General features: G+C 38.2%; 1 protein-coding gene and 1 long non-coding RNA gene across 8 annotated transcripts in view; one reads left to right on the plus strand and one right to left on the minus strand.

Moving 5' to 3' along the window:
* LOC309649054 overlaps positions 1-16,243 on the plus strand; it is a 152,306-nt gene that overhangs the window by 130,972 nt on the left and 5,091 nt on the right. The window lies entirely within an intron of this gene.
* The window catches only part of DPY19L3 (dpy-19 like C-mannosyltransferase 3), a 79,108-nt gene that overhangs the window by 41,937 nt on the left and 20,928 nt on the right, over positions 1-16,243 (minus strand). For 4 of the 6 annotated variants that reach the window (XM_082438541.1, XM_082438538.1, XM_082438539.1 and 1 more), the window contains one exon: positions 5,987-6,077. The exons of 1 other annotated variant lie outside the window; for it this stretch is intronic. In XM_082438541.1, the coding sequence (XP_082294667.1) occupies positions 5,987-6,077 (91 nt within the window). Of the gene's footprint in view, positions 1-1,069; positions 1,098-2,024; positions 2,115-5,986; positions 6,078-16,243 lie in introns of all 6 variants that reach the window. One more of the 6 variants, XM_082438543.1, reaches the window with a different exon arrangement.

Here is a 16,243-nt window from a genome sequence, read left to right on the forward strand (position 1 = left end):
TCTACAGAAATTTGGGCAAGAGGATTTTATATTTCCCTGCTCTGCCTTCCTGCCATGAGACCTGTAGTACCTCCTTTGGGAGAGTATATGAAGCCTCCCTCCCACCCCCAGGGATGGGTTTGGCCATTTGACTTGCTCTGACCAATGGCAGGTGAGTGGATGTGACACAGGTCACATCTGAGCAGAATCTTTAAGAGATAATGCATGCTTCCACCAGCAATCTTGCTCTTTCCCTCTGCAGTGATAACAGTATGTTCCACATAGGGGCTGGATAATGAGAGTGAGAAATAAATCTGTTGTTATAGAATTCCATTGTTATATTGAGGTCATTTGCTACTGTAACCAAGCCAACTAATTAACAGAAGGTATGAACAGTTCACAGAAGAAAAAATGCACACAGTCCTTACACATCTGAAAAGATGCTCAACCTCACTCCTACTAGAACTGCAAATTAAAACTACACTAAGATATCATTTCTCACCTAGCAGCTTGGAAAAAAATCAAGAAGTTTGACAATATACTCTATTAGTGAGGCTGTAAGGCTCTTTCATACACTGTAGTTGGGAATGCAAAATGGTATAATCCCTATGGAAGAGAATTTGGCAACACCTAGCAAAATTACATGTGCATTTACTCTTTGATCCAGGAAGCCCACGTCTAGGAATAGATTCCAAAGACAGACTGGCAAAAAGACAAAATGACATAGGTACAAGGTCATTCCTGCAGTGCCATCTGTAAAAGCAAAAGATCAGAAACAATGCCAAAGTCCATCAACAGGAGATGTTTTGGACTGAAATGTGTCCCCCCAAATTCCTATGTTGAAGCCCTAACCCCAATGTGTCTGTATTTGGATAGGGTCTACAAGGAGGTAAAAAGGTTAAGTGAGGTCATAGGGTGGGGCCTTAATCTGATAGGACTGGTGTCCTTATAAGAAGAGGAACCAACAAGAGAGGGCTCTCTCCCTCCCTCTATGCACACACATAGTGGAAAGGCCTTGTAAGAACATGGCAAGAAGGTGGCCATCTACAAGCCAGAAAGAGGCTTCACCAGAAACCAACCCCGACAGTACCTTGATCGTAGACTTCTGGCCTCCAGAACTGAAAGAAAATAAATTTGTACTGTTTAAGCCACCCAGTCTGTGTTATTTTGTTACGGCAGTCCTACTAGACTAATACAGGAGTGTTATGGACTGAGACTTGATATGCCCCGCTATGTTGAAGCCCTAAGGCCACCCCCTCCGCAATGTGATGGTATTGAAGATGAGCCTTTGGGAGGTAATTAGGTAGAGACAAAGGTTATAAGAGGGGGACCCTCATGATGGGATTAGTGCACTTATCAGAAGAGACGCTGGAGAGCTTGCTCTCTGTCTCTGTCTTCCATGTGAGGATGCAAAGAGAGGTGGCCAGCAGCAAGCCAAGAGAGTCCTCACCAGAACCCAACTGTGCTGGGACTCTGATCTTAGACTTCCAGCCTTCGGAACTGTGAGAAAATAAATTTCTGCTTTTTTAAGCCACCCAGTCAATGTTAGTTTGTTATGGCAGCCCGAGCAGACAAAGACAAGAAGGCTACTTGAATAAAGTTATGGTTACCCACACCAAGGAGTACTATGCAACTGCAAGAAAATAAGTAAGTAAATAAATAAGGAATATCATGATACTCTAACTACAGAGTGAACAAGATTTCAGACAAGTGAAAAAAGCAAAATAGAGGGCAGTGTATACAGTAAGCAGGGGTTTTTCTGTAATAAAAGGGAAAATATGAATATATGAAGTATTTGCTTATATTGAAAATACTAACTGTAGAAGAATAAACCAAAAACTAATACAAATAGTTACCTAAAGAGTGAGGAAAGAAACAGGGTAGAGGTGACAGGGATGGAGATGGACTTCCCTGAATGCTCCCTGTTGTATAGTTTTGACTTTGGAACCATGTAAACATTTTTTTAATAAGTATAAAAAATATATAAAATTTTTTAACAAAGCAATCATTGAAAACCAAAAGCAAGATAAAACAAAGAAACCTACTGAGTTGGTAGCTTGGTCACATAAAAAGAACTCTTTCCAGTGTTCTTGGGAATAGAGGAATGTGACTGTAAATTCCTAGTAGGCTACATCCTAAGGACAAAAAGAATTACAAAGACAGCTTGAACTGTTTTCAGGCAATCATACTGTTAGTAGCAATATTATCATTGCTACACTGAAAGTATTATACATAGCAGCATAAAACAAATAAGTGATAATGTCATAGAAGCCAAAATTTTCAACTTAAAGAAAAAAAGATACAAATATAAAGTCAAAAAAGTAAAAACCTTGTTATCCTAATTTTGAACTAAAAATAGCTATATTCATATTTTCTTTTAGGAAAAAAAATCACATTTCCTACTCTGCTCACTAAAGGTCTGGAAACAAGGACCAAACTAGTAGCAATAAAGTGCCTCTAGTACCCAAATTGTGGTCTCTAAATAGCCACTAAAGAGAACTGGGGCTCCTTGGAGAAACAGCTGATTCTAGGTCACGGGTAGGAAATACACAAAATGGGCTTGAAACATCTTGTCATGCCAAAGGAGTTTTCAAAGGCTACTGGAGTCATGTCAAAAAGACAGCAGTTGGTGGTTAAGAATCCACCTGCGAAGGCAGAGGACAAGGGTTCAAGCCCTGGTCCGGGAAGATCCCACATGCCGCAGAGCAACTAAGCCCGTGTGCCACAACTACTGAGCCTGCGCTCTAGAGCCCACGAGCCACAACTACTGAGCCTGTGTGCCACAACTACTGAAGCCTGCATGCCTAGAACCTGTGTTCTGCAACGAGACAAGCCACCGCAATGAGAAGCCTGTGCACCACAATGAAGAGTAGCCCCGGCTCGCCGCAACTAGAGAAAGCCCGCACAGCAACGAAAACCCAATGCAGCCAAAAATAAAAATTAAAAAAAAAAAAGACAGCAGCTGATTTGAAGGGCATCCCACTGGCCAAAGACTGGACAACTTGTTATAAGAAGAATAATGCAAAAGATTGAAACACATGAAATATGTTAGAAATCCATGTGTTTATGATAATATTTAGAAAGCAAACCTTTAGGGGATGCTAGAGAGGTAACTCATTCTAAAACAAAGGGAAAGGATTAATACTTATCCCACCTTTCCTTTAGGAACTGACATTCTGGGTTGCCAAATAGTTGATGAGAAAACGTTTTTATTTAGAGAGGAAGTCCATCTGATAATGATGGAAGGAATTACAGAATCAGAATATCACCATGCAATAGTCCTTATGCAATGAACAGATTTAAGTAATGATCATCAATGGTGATAAACCTAGGTGAAAGGCTAAGAACTTAATAATGGATGGCCCAGTCTAAACTCCAAAAGAATGAGCTGCACATTATGTACCCCCTGATGTGGAAGTATACAACACCATCTAGGAAGTATTCTTGCCAAAAAGCAGAACCTAAATCTGAGCAAGCCTCTAGATCTAACTGCCAATTAAGAGGAAATTCAGACAACAGAGAAACACTGAATGGCACAATTGGGGCTCCACCAAAATCCAGAAAGTAGAAAACTCTCAGACAAAGCAATCAGTGTTTTCAGTGAAGAATTACAAGAAAAAAAGATGGTGAGAAATCTATAGCGTAAAAGAAACAAAGACATAGCGAAAGACTGCAATGTATGAGCTTTATTTGGATTTCAAAAACTACATTAAAAATCTGTAAGATAAGAGGAAAATGAGAAAATTGAGTAGATATTTGATATTAAGTAATTTCTTAATTGTGATAATGACAACTTGGTTATGTTTATAAAAGGGAGTTGCCATTCTTTAGAAAAATATACTGATATATTTACACATGAAGCAATATGATGTCTTGGAGTTACTCCAAAATTATCCAGGTTGAGGATGGTGGTAGAGAGGAAACAAGATTGGTCATAAACTGGCAACCACTGTAGTTGAGTGATACTTGAGTGCAAATCCATTAGAGGATTCTCTCTACCTTTTTATATGTTTGAAAGTTTCTAAAAGAATAATCTTAACAAATGAATGAATTGAAACAGATCAACCAGAGTTCATAGTGATACTAAGAAAGAAAGTACTCATTATTCACCTTTAGAGCAGAGTTTTTCAACTTCAGCACTACCGGTATTTTGACATTGTGGCCCCGATAATGCTTTGCTGGGGGGACTGTCCTGAGCACTGCAGGGTGTTTAGCAGCATCTCTGCCCTCGACTCACTAAACTCCAGTAGCACACTCACCCTCTCCCCCCTAAAGTGTAACAACCAAAACCATCTCTGGACATTCCAGATGTCCCCCAGGGACACAACTGCCCTTCAATAAGAACCCCTGCTTTGGGGAATGCTGGAGAAGCAACTCATAATTTTGAGAACTTGTAAGTACAGCTGATTCTCATTACTCACCGCAGTTATGTTCTATAAAATTGCAATGAAAACTGTATTAGCAATACTGAATGAGTAGGAAACACAGGGTTACTTTCCTACAAGCTTCTGGTCATGCATTTTCATCAACTGATCAACACATGACCTTGATTTATATGAGTTTTTGTCTAAAGACACCTTTAGTATATACTGTTGATTCATTAACATTTAACTCATGGCCGACAGCACTCTAACTCACACCTGAACAAAGCTTATCTAACACAAGGTATTTTCTCTGTATGCCTTCACCACAGCCTTCTCGCACTTAGGAAAACTAGACAGCACTGCAGCACTATGCTTGGGGGCCACTTTAAACAGGAAAATCACCAACAAAAACCACAAAAACGCAAAAAAAACATGGCACTAAACAGACTGTGAAAGGACTCTGTAGTCTGATAGCTGAAACACGAAAGCACTGCATCACCTTATTTGGCCTCAACTGGGGACACACACATCAAGCAACTAAAAATTTTCACTGCTGTGCACATGCCTGTGAATGACTGTGAAAGCACCAGGACTATTGATTCTGGGGTTACAAATAAGTTTCAGAGAGTAGGTGAATTTGCAAATATAGAATCCATGAATAATGAGGATCAACTGTATGGGGGAAAAACCAACACTTATCCTGCCTTTTTTGATAAACTGTAGCTCGGGGTAATCAAATAGCTGATGAGAAAAAGGTTTTCTATCTAACAGAGTTCCAGCTAATAAATGCAGGAGGAATGAGAGTCACTTCTGTAACTCTATTGAAATAATGGACAGAGGCAATAGTCATCAATGGCTACTAAAACCATTAAGTGCAAGGCTGGTGGGTAATTCACCTTATTATGTGTGAATGCAACTATCCACACAGGAATCAACTGATTAGCTTCTATGGCACTAAAAGAAAGGCAACCAAAATTTCATGTCTCCTATCGTGATAAAATTAGAAGTACAAAACATCGTCCATGAAGAATTCTTGCCAAAAATATATCTGATTCCAAACAAAGCATAGAAAAAGGCAATTCTGTTATGTGCACCCATATTAAGCATATAAAGCATATATTGAGTAGGAGAGACCCTTTTGGAGGGTTCCATTAAATGGAGTAAAGGTAAAGAGTATGTGCTCTAAACCACTTAGAAACACAGAAAATGTGGGAAAATGGTAACTGCAAAATAAAGGAATGAATGGGGACACTGGGGACAAAAAAGACAACTGTAATTCTCATTTGTACTACCAAAACGTCTCCTGTTTTCAGACAAAACTCCTTTCACATACAAAGGCCTTTTCCAAAATGACCATGAAAACAATTAACAGCAAAACCAAGAAATTGTGAACAGATAATTTGGGATGGAGTAGAGCTGAGAAGCAAGGAGAGGAGAACTACATAAAATATTACATAACTTCTTCCAAAGCAAAACATTTTCATGGATTGATTATATTAACAAGGAAAAAAACTATACAAGTTCAAAGAAAAACTACACAAGATCTATAAAGCATTTAGAATGCATTAGTCCAAAAGTATATTTTAGCAGAAATATTGAAAAGAATGCAGTAGACCCCAAATAAAACTATTAGCTGTGATTACCTTGCATGAGGGTTGGAGCCTGCAGCATCTGCTTGTAGTAGGAGTAATACAGTCCACATTCTGTTCTGAATGAGATTTCTCGCTCCACTTCCTGAAATAAAGTTAGGTCTACTGGGTTTACATGACCTAGTTTTGTTTAATTATCTATTGTCACTGTAGAAACAGGATATAGAACTACAACTTAAAAAGAAAAACACAAAAACAAAAACCTCTGACAATAGTCTTAAGAAATCTTGGCAAATAAAAACAATAAAAGGCTGATAATTATTGAAGCTGGGTGTATATTATAGGGGTTTATTTTACTGTTCTCTCTATTTTTGTGGAAGTTTAAAATTTCCTATAACAAGCCATTTTTAACAATGGAGAAAACTAGTTCCATTTAAGTTAATGTTTCAGAGTTAACGTTTTTCTTTAATTTCATACAAATTAAAACCTTAAAAAAGTACCACCATTCTTATGTAATATTAGTGAGAAACAAAATAGGGACAGTAGAAAAAAGTCTCTCAAATAAAAAGAACTATAACTGCGTTAGACACCTGCCTAAAAGCTAACAATATTATATAAGATTAATAATTTTCTTTTTATTCTAAGAATACAAGGTATTCTTAGTAAAATGGGGCAGACCTTTTACATGTGAATTTTACTTTGACAAGTGTAACCTTGGTGGAAAGATGTTCATGTAGGAAAATGGATACAGGAAATATTAAACTGCTTTTATATAAACATTCAATTTTAGAAGAACTGAAAATTTAAAGTAGTAGCTATTAGTCAATTTGGTTTTAAGGTGCTTTTATGAAATTTAAGATTTAAATCAGTAATATAAAATATGGAGGCAACTGGTAACAAGAATGGGGACGACTTTCTGGAATAATCCTATTAATACTCTTAGATCCTACATTTCATATATATATGTAACAGTATAAATGAACAAAAAATTATAACCTATGTCATTATAGATTCTTTTACACCAGTGTTCAAAAAACCAGGTTCAGCAACACATTGTCTAAAATGTAATACCATCTATGTTTTTTCCTATACAGCGGATCCATATTCCACAAACCCAACTTTACTGGGGGAGGATGATAAACACTGAATATCTTACTTTCCAGTGGATAAACTTCTTTTAGCACATCTTTGTTTTCCCCTACCTCCAATTATTTTTCAAATAGTAATAAACATGTCATTAAAAGAACCAGTCATGCTATTTATCTTCAGATCTGGAGATTATTTAATGTACTTCCTTCTGCCCTTAAGATATTTAAAGAGGGACTTCCTTGGTGGTCCAGTGGTTAAGAATCCGCCTTCCAATGCAGGGGACGCGGGTTCGATCCCCGGTGGGGGAACTAAGATCCCACATGCCGCGGGCCAAAGAAGAGCCCACGCGCCCGCAACTAAGACCCGACGCAGCCAAAAATAAATAAATAAATTAAAAAAAAAGATATTTAAAGAAATATTTCTCTTACCCTTTAAAAAATTATTATAAATTAATTCACGAATAGAGCATTGAAGAAATACTCAACTATCAAAGAGTATAAACATCCACTTACTGATATTAAAACAATTATGTTTCATCATTATTAACTCTTTTTTAAAAAAGCAGAAGGCACAGGGTAGCAAACCTTCTTATATAATGAGCTTCCTTTCACAGAAAACAAATTTATCCTTGGGAAATCAAACTTGAGAAAAAAAGGCTCATCAGGTTTTGAAATTTAATTTCATTAGCACACTTGCTTTACAAAACGGACAACAGAAAATGATGTAGCTCTTTTAGCTTTTACATTTGCTACTGATTTGTGTTGTATCTTTCATACCTGTAAAGTTTTATCTTCTTATCAGTCACATTAATCCATTCACCTTTAATCTTTGGGAAAAACTGCTCCACTGCTTTTGATAACATAAAACTAAATTGGTATTAATTGTTTCCAGAATGTTCAACCTCCTCCTTGGTCAGGTAACCATAGAAACTATGAATTGACATTAACTAAGCAAATATTAGCTTTTGTCCATGCAAATAAGAAAAAAAACCACATTAAGTATATTACATTCCTTTCCTTCTCTCCAGCTGCCTTAAAGTGTTCAAAGTGTGGCTGCCTTCAATGGAATATTCTAACATCAAACACTCATGCCCAAACCAAACTGGAGGACTAAATCAGTCATTCACATGTAGGGGGCTCCCTATTGGACATGGTTCTAAAAGGAGACTGAAGCAACTGACAAAGGATTAATCTCCAAAATTTACAAGCAGCTCATGCAGCTCAATAACAAAAAAACAAACAACCCAATCCAAAAATGGGCAGAAGACCTAAACAGACATTTCTCCAAAGAAGATATACAGATGGCCAACAGACACATGAAAGAATGCTCAACATCCTTAATCATTAGAGAAATGCAAATCAAAACTACAATGAGGTATCATCTCACACCGGTCAGAATGGCCATCGTCAAAAAATCTACAAACAATAAATGCTGGAGAGGGTGTGGAGAAAAGGGAACACTCTTGCACTGTTGGTGGGAATGTAAATTGATACAGCCACTATGGAGAACAGTATGGAGGTTCCTTAAAAAACTAAAAATAGAACTACCATACGACCCAGCAATCCCACTCCTGGGCATATACCCTGAGAAAACCATAATTCAAAAAGAGTCATGTACCAAAATGTTCATTGCAGCTCTATTTACAATAGCCAGGACATGGAAGCAACCAAAGTGTCCATCATCGGATGAATGGATAAAGAAGATGTGGCACATATATACAATGGAATATTACTCGGCCATAAAAAGAAATGAAATGGAGGTATTTGTAATGAGGTGGATGGAGTTAGAGTCTGTCATACAGAGTGAAGTAAGTCAGAAAGAGAAAAACAAATACAGTATGCTAACACGTATATATGGAATCTAAGGAAAAAAAAAAAAAGGACATGAAGAACCTAGTGGCAAGATGGGAATAAAGACACAGACCTACTAAAGAATGGACTTGAGGATATGGGGAGGGGGAGGGGTGAGATGTGACAGGGTGAGAGAGTGTCATGGACATATATACACTACCAAATGTAAAATAGATAGCTAGTGGGAAGCAGCCGCATAGCACAGGGAGATCAGCTCTGTGCTTTGTGACCACCTAGAGGGGTGGGATAGGGAGGGTGGGAGGGAGGGAGATGCAAGAGGGAAGAGATATGGGAACATATGTATATGTATAACTGATTCACTTTGTTTTAAAGCAGAATTATAAAGCAATTATACTTCAATAAAGCAATTATACTTCATTGTAAAAACAAAATAAAATAAAATAAAAGGAGACTGACTTCATGAAGATGCAGAAAGAGAAAAAAAAACTGCTCAAAGTACTAAAAGTAGAAAGCCACTTTTGTGCCCCATCTCTCTCTCTTTAACATACCCAGAATGTGTAAAGAACAGAGGGGATCCTGATTAGTAAAAATGCCTTTCAACATGATTAATTGGTAATCTTGGCACCAGCTGTATAGAACCAAATGCTATACTTTATTAGACAGACACTTGAAAGTTTTACATCTGCTTCATGCTAAGAGAACATCTGCTCTACTCAAACACTTTTCCAGTTTTTATACAGCAATTTATACTTTGCCTGGTGGATAGTGCCAATGAAAAGGTACACCAATAGAAGTTACCCTCTGAAGAACACAAAATGAACAAATACTTCATATTTTAAATTGCACAAGTTCCACAGGGGAAGCACTGTTGAGAGAATAAAAAACATCGTCTCTGAAGATGACAGAAAAAAGCAGAAAGACAAAATAATTGTATTTTTAAGAAATTGTACAGCTAAAGCCATTTAAGTAGCAGTTAATATAGTAATTTAATAGAAGTACTAAAAGGAAATTGGCATGAAGAAAAAAAAATGACTAATTAATGTTGCCAGGGCATGCAACTAATGATTTGCATGCCCTGGCAACACACAAAAGGTAACAAGCCCTTTTAGACAAATGACACCAAATTTGCAAAGGAACCATATCATTAGTTTAAAAAAATCTCATGTAAGTAACTTTTGTTTATAAAAATTGCCCCCCCCCCAACAACTAGGCAACTGGTAGTGGGGAAGCCATTGAAAGATTAACATTGGGGCTTCCCTGGTGGCGCAGTGGTTGAGAATCTGCCTGCCAATGCAGGGGACACAGGTTCGAGCCCTGGTCTGGGAAGATCCCACATGCCGCGGAGCAACTGGGCCCGTGAGCCACAATTACTGAGCCTGCGCGTCTGGAGCCTGTGCTCCGCAACAAGAGAGGCCGCGATAATGAGAGGCCTGCGCACCGCGATGAAGAGTGGCCCCCACTCGCCACAACTAGAGAAAGCCCTCGCACAGAAACGAAGACCCAACACAGCCATAAATAAATAAATAAATAAAAATTAAAAAAACTTTAAAAAGAATATCACCAAACATTCCGAGAAGCAACTGGCCCTGAATCTGATCAGGGACCAATTCTAATCTCTTAATAAAAAAAAAAAAAAAAAAGAAAGATTAACATTAAAGATAACATTAACATTAAAGACAAATGTAATCTTTCAGAATTAGGTTAACAAATCATCTCACCAAGCAACAGTAGCTCATGATGAGACAGCTGTTCTTAAAGTTCTGTACAGGGACCCACGCCCTCAGCGAACATATTTATGGCACATACATGGTTTATTGTCTGGTTAAATTCACGTCCATCTGTTAGAATGGAATGATTCTTGCCCTAGAGTTGATTAAAAGCCATGACATGTGACAGCTGCCAAGCAATGTTTGTGACTAGGTCAGACTATTGTTGAAGTGACAGTATTTCCCCTGGGCTCGGCTGAAGCAATTATTAGTTGTGGTTCTACCATAGTTACCACCGTGCGGATTAACCCTATTTGGTCTAAAGATTCCTTGCTTTGCAGGAGTATTCAATGGGAAGATGTGCAAATTCTATAAAATCAAATAAATAAGAAAAAATGTTAGCATAAGGAAAAAAGACTTAAAAAAATTGAGTGACTTGAGTACTTTTGGCCAAATGAGAATTACCTTTCCTTATAACTGAACGTTTATTTGCTGAGGAAACAAAAAGGTGTAAGAATTCAGTCCTTGATCCCAAGGTGTTTAAGTTTCAATGAGAAAGAACAATGCATTTTTTAAAAAAGAAAATGACTGTTCAAGGAAAGACAGGTATCAATTAGAAGGAATGACAATTCTTTGCCTATTAAACTAGCCTCCCCACTGGATTCTGTGCTTCTAATTGGTATCTTCTTCCTCCAATCGATCTTCATCATTCACTCATTCATTCATCCATCCATCCATTCATTTATTCATTCAACAAATACCTACTGACCACCAACAATTGACAAGCATTCTTTTGCTGGGAGATTTAGCAGGGAAGAAAAGAGACACAAATCTCTGCCTTCATGGAATTTATAATCTAGAGCAGAAGGAGACGGGAACAAATAAACAAGTAAAATATAAAAAGGAAAGCAGAGAAGTGGTATAGGGAGGGAAGGGGGTGGTGCCGTGATCCTGGAGGTGGGCAGGGAAGGCCTCACTGATGAAGTGACGCTGACCAGAGACCGGAAAAGGTGAGGTAGTGAGCCATGTGGATATCTGAGGGGAGAGCCCATCAGTCAGACAAAACAGCCCACATGCACCCTGGAGATCAGCTAGGAAGACAGGGTGGCTGGAGTGGAGGGAACAAGGAAGGGGCAGTAATAAGGTCGGGGGGCTGTAGGGGCAGAAGTAGAACCTGAGATATAATGTGGGGTTAGGGGCTGGACCACTGAGTCTGGGAGACACAAGGACTCTCAGCTCGTACTCTGAGCTAGAAGGTGTGTGTGCAGGAGGTGGGAAGGTCAGGAGTTTGGTTTTAGACATGCTGAGTTTGAATGTGAAGGGTTTTGAGCAGAGACATACCCCGCTATACATTTAAAAGAATCGCACTGGCTGCTGTGTTCAGAATAGATTCTACGGGGCAAGGGCAAAGCCGGGAAACCAGGAAGGGGGCTGCTGAAGTAATCCTGGTAGAGACAAAGGCGGAGGTTGTGAGAGGTGATCGGATTCTAGATACTGTCAAAAGAAAACTGATTGGGATTTCCTGAAGGATTTAATGTGGGCCACATGTGCCTACTTAATTTAATTACAATTAAAAATTCAGGGGCTTCCCTGGTGGCGCAGTGGTTAAGAATCCGCCTGCCAATGCAGGGGACATGGGTTCAAGCCCTGGTCCGGGAAGATCCCACATGCTGCGGAGCAACTAAGCCCGTGCGCCACAACTACTGAGCCCATGTGCCACAACTACTGAAACGTGCGCGCCTAGAGCCTGTGCTCCGCAACGAGAAGCCACCACCATGAGAAGCCCGCGCACTGCAACAAAGACCCAACGCAGCAAATAAATACATACATAGATAAATAAATTTATTTAAAAAACAATTAAAAGTTCATTTTCTCAGTTCCTAAGCATATTTGGATAATGGCTATAGTATTACCACAGCACAGATAAAGAACTCTTCAGCCAACAGAAATTTCTTTTGAATACCATTGTTCTAGTGTTTCCCTAATCAGTACGATCTTAACATTTGGTCTTAGATGTATGCATGCTATATTTAAACAAAAATATGCATCTAGTCTTTTAAATTTCACTGAGATAGAATTCACATACCATACAATTTACCCTTTTAAAGTGTACAAGTCAGTGGCTTTTACTATATTCATAGAGTTATGAATCCATCAGCACAATCAATTTTGGAACATTTTCATTACCCACACTCCTGGGCTGTCACCCTGCAAATTCCACACGCCCTCTAACCCTAAGCAATCACCAATCTACTTTCTGTCTCTTTAGATTGGCCTCTCCTGGAATTATTGAATATGTGTCCTTTGCGCCTGGCTTCTTTCAATTAGCATGTTTTCAAGGTTCATCTATGCTGTAGCATGTATCAGCAATTCATTTCAAAACTGCTGAATAATATTCCATCGTATGGATATACCACCTTTTCTTGACCCATTCATCCACTGATGACATTACAGTTGTTTCCTCTTTTTGGCTATTATGAAAGATGCTGTTATGTACATTTGTTTACAATTTTTTTGTGGATATGTTTTCATTTTTCTTGGGTATACCCTTAGAAGTAGAATTGCTAAGATCATGCGATAACTCTGTCTGATTGAGGACCTGCTGGACTTTTTTCAAAGTGGTTGCATCATCTTACATTCCCACCAGCAGCGTAGATGGGTTCCAACTGCTCCACATCCTTGTCAACAGTTGTTATTATGTCTTTTTATAATAACCCTGCTAGTAGGTGTGAAGTGTTATCTCACTGTGGTTTTGATTTTAATTTCCCTGGTAGTTAATGGGGCTGAGCATCTTTTCATGTGCTTGTTGGCCATATGTAAATCATCTTTGGAGAAATGTCTATTAAGTCCTTTGCTCATTTTAAATTTTAGGTTGTCTTTTTATCATTAAGTTGTAATAGTTATTTATATTTTCTAGATACAAATCCCTTACCAGACATGATTGGTAAATATCTTCTCCCACTCTGAGTGTTGTCTTTTCACTTTCGTGATGGCATACTTTGGAGCACAAAAGTTTCTAACTTTGATGACGTCCAATTTAACTACTTTTCCTTTAGTCACTTGTGCTTTTGGTGTTGTATCTAAGAAAGCTTGGCCAACCCAAGGTCATGAAAATTTATTTATGTTTTCTTCTAAAAGTTTCATAGTTTTAGCCCTTACATTTGGGTCTATGATCCATTTTGTGTTAGTTTTTGCACGTAGTATGAGAAAAGGGCCCAAATTCATTCTTTTGCATGTAAATATCCAGTTGTCTCCAGACCATTTGTTAAAAAGACTATTCTTTCTCCATTTGTCTTGGTACCTCTGTTGAAAATCAACTGACCATAAACGTAAGGTATATATTTCTGGACTCAATTCCATTCCATTGATCTATATGTCCATTCTTAAGCCAGCACTACACTCTCTTGATTATTGTAGCCTTGATATTGCAGGTTTTGAAATCAGGAAGTGTGAGTCTCCCAACTTTGTTCTTTTTCAAAATTGTTTTGCCTATTCTGGGTCTCTTATTCCACATAAATTTTAGGATAAGTTTGTCAATTTCTGCAAAAAATCCACCTGGGATTCTGAGAGGGATCATGTTGAACTTGGGGAGTATTGCTATCTTAACAATATTGTCTTCAATGCATGGATATGGTTTAAGTTTTATACTTTTTGGTTAAATTTATTCCTAAGTATTTTACTTTTTGTTGATGTGTAAGTGGAATTGCTTTCTTTTTTTTTTAATAAATTTATTTTATCTTTGGCTGTGCTGGGTCTTCATTGCCGCACACGGGCTTTCTCTAGTTGTGGCAAGCAGGGGCTACTCTTCGTTGCGGTGTGTAGGCTTCTCATCGCAGTGGCTTCTCTTGTTGCGGAGCACAGGCTCTAGGTGTGTGGGCTTCAGTAGTTGTGGCGCACGGGCTTAGTTGCTCCGCAGCATGTGGGATCTTCCCGCACCAGGGCTCAAACCCCTGTCCCCTGCGTTGGCAGACGGATTCTTATCCACTGCGCCACCAGGAAAGCCCTGGAATTGTTTTCTTAATTTCATTTTTGGATTGCTCACTGCTACTGTATAGGAATACAATTAATTTCTGCATATTGATCTTGTATCCTGCAACCCTGATAAACTCATTTATTAGTTCTAATAGTTTTTTTTAGTGGATTCTATATACGTGTCATCTACAAATAGAGACAGTTTTACTTCATGCCTTTCATTTCATTTTCTTGCCATTATTTCCCTGACAAACTGTCTAGTACAATGTTGAATACACGTGGCTACAGCAGAAATCCTTGTCTTGTTCCTGATCTTAGGGAGAAAGTGCTCAGTCTTCCATCATTAAGTATGCTCTTAACTGTGGGTTTTTGACAAATGCCCTTTATGAGGCTAAAATTCTCTTCTGAAAAAAAAAAAAAAAAAAAAAAATTCTCTTCTGTTTCTAGATAGTTGAGCATTTTTATCATAAAGGTTGTCAAACTTTGTTAAATGCTTTTCCTGTGTTTTTTGAGATAATCACATGGTTTTTATTTGTATATTCTACTGATGTGATGGGCTCACCTACTCTATTCCTATTTTGAGTTATGTATGTTACAAAGAATTGATGTTGAATTTTTTTCAAATACCTTTTTTTACATCTGAGGTACTAATATAGCAAAAAAAAAAAAAAAAAAAGAAAGTATACATTTCCCAACAATCTCCTTTGCATTCCTGGCAGAAGAATGACTTTTTCATGGTGTGGTATGCTTTAATGTGCTACTGGACTCTCTTTACTAGCATTAATTAGGATTTTGGGTCCAATATTTATAGTGGGATTAGTCTCTGAGTTTTGTTTTTTTAATATTATCTAGATTATATGCAGTTGATCCTCATTATTCATGGATTTCCTATTTGCAAATTTGCCTACTAGCTAAAATTTGTAACAACAAAAATGACAAAAATCAATACTTGCTGTATTTTGCAGTCATTTGTAGACATGTGAGTTGCCTGATGTGCATGGTTCCCAGCTGTGGTCTGCCTCTTGCTCCAGCTCTCATACAGAGATGATCAGAGGATAAAGACAGTAAGGGGCAGTGCAGCACAGTGCGAGAAGCCCCAGCTCTGGGGCCAGTCACAGAAGGTTTGAATCCCAGCTCTGGCACCAGTTAGTGGATGGCCTCAGGCAACTCACTTAACACTTCTGAAACTCACTTTCTCTTTTGTGAAAAAAAAGAATCTACCAGGAGGAGTTTTTAGGATTTAAGATTGTAACCTATGTGTGATATGAGTGTGTCTATACATATGTACATATTTCCCCAGGAGCCACGGTTCAGTATTCGCTAATTCACTATTCTCAATGACTTTATAGAACATAACTGGTGGGAATAAGAACTGACTGTAGTTATATTCTGATCCTCAGTTTTGGCGTGTAATACCTGATTTATAGCAATAATTTGGAAGTTTTCTTCCTCTTTAGTGTTCTAGAATGGCTCAAACAGCATTGGAATATTTTGGTTCTTTAAGAGTTTGGTAGAATTCCTCCATAAAATCAACAGGGTCTGGTATTTTGGGAATGGGGGATAGGTAGGTACAATATTTTTCAAGTGTTCTCTATCACATCTATAGAAATAATTGTGTTTACTGGGGCCATTTTGGTAATTAATGTTCTTCTAGGGACTTCCCTGGTGGTCCAGTGGGTAAGACTCTGCACTCCCAATGCAGGGGGCCTGGGTTTGATCTCTGGTCAGGGAAC

This window comes from Balaenoptera physalus (assembly GCF_965194825.1).
Source record: "Balaenoptera physalus genome assembly, chromosome: 19".
In the NCBI taxonomy this organism is placed as follows: domain Eukaryota; kingdom Metazoa; phylum Chordata; class Mammalia; order Artiodactyla; family Balaenopteridae; genus Balaenoptera; species Balaenoptera physalus.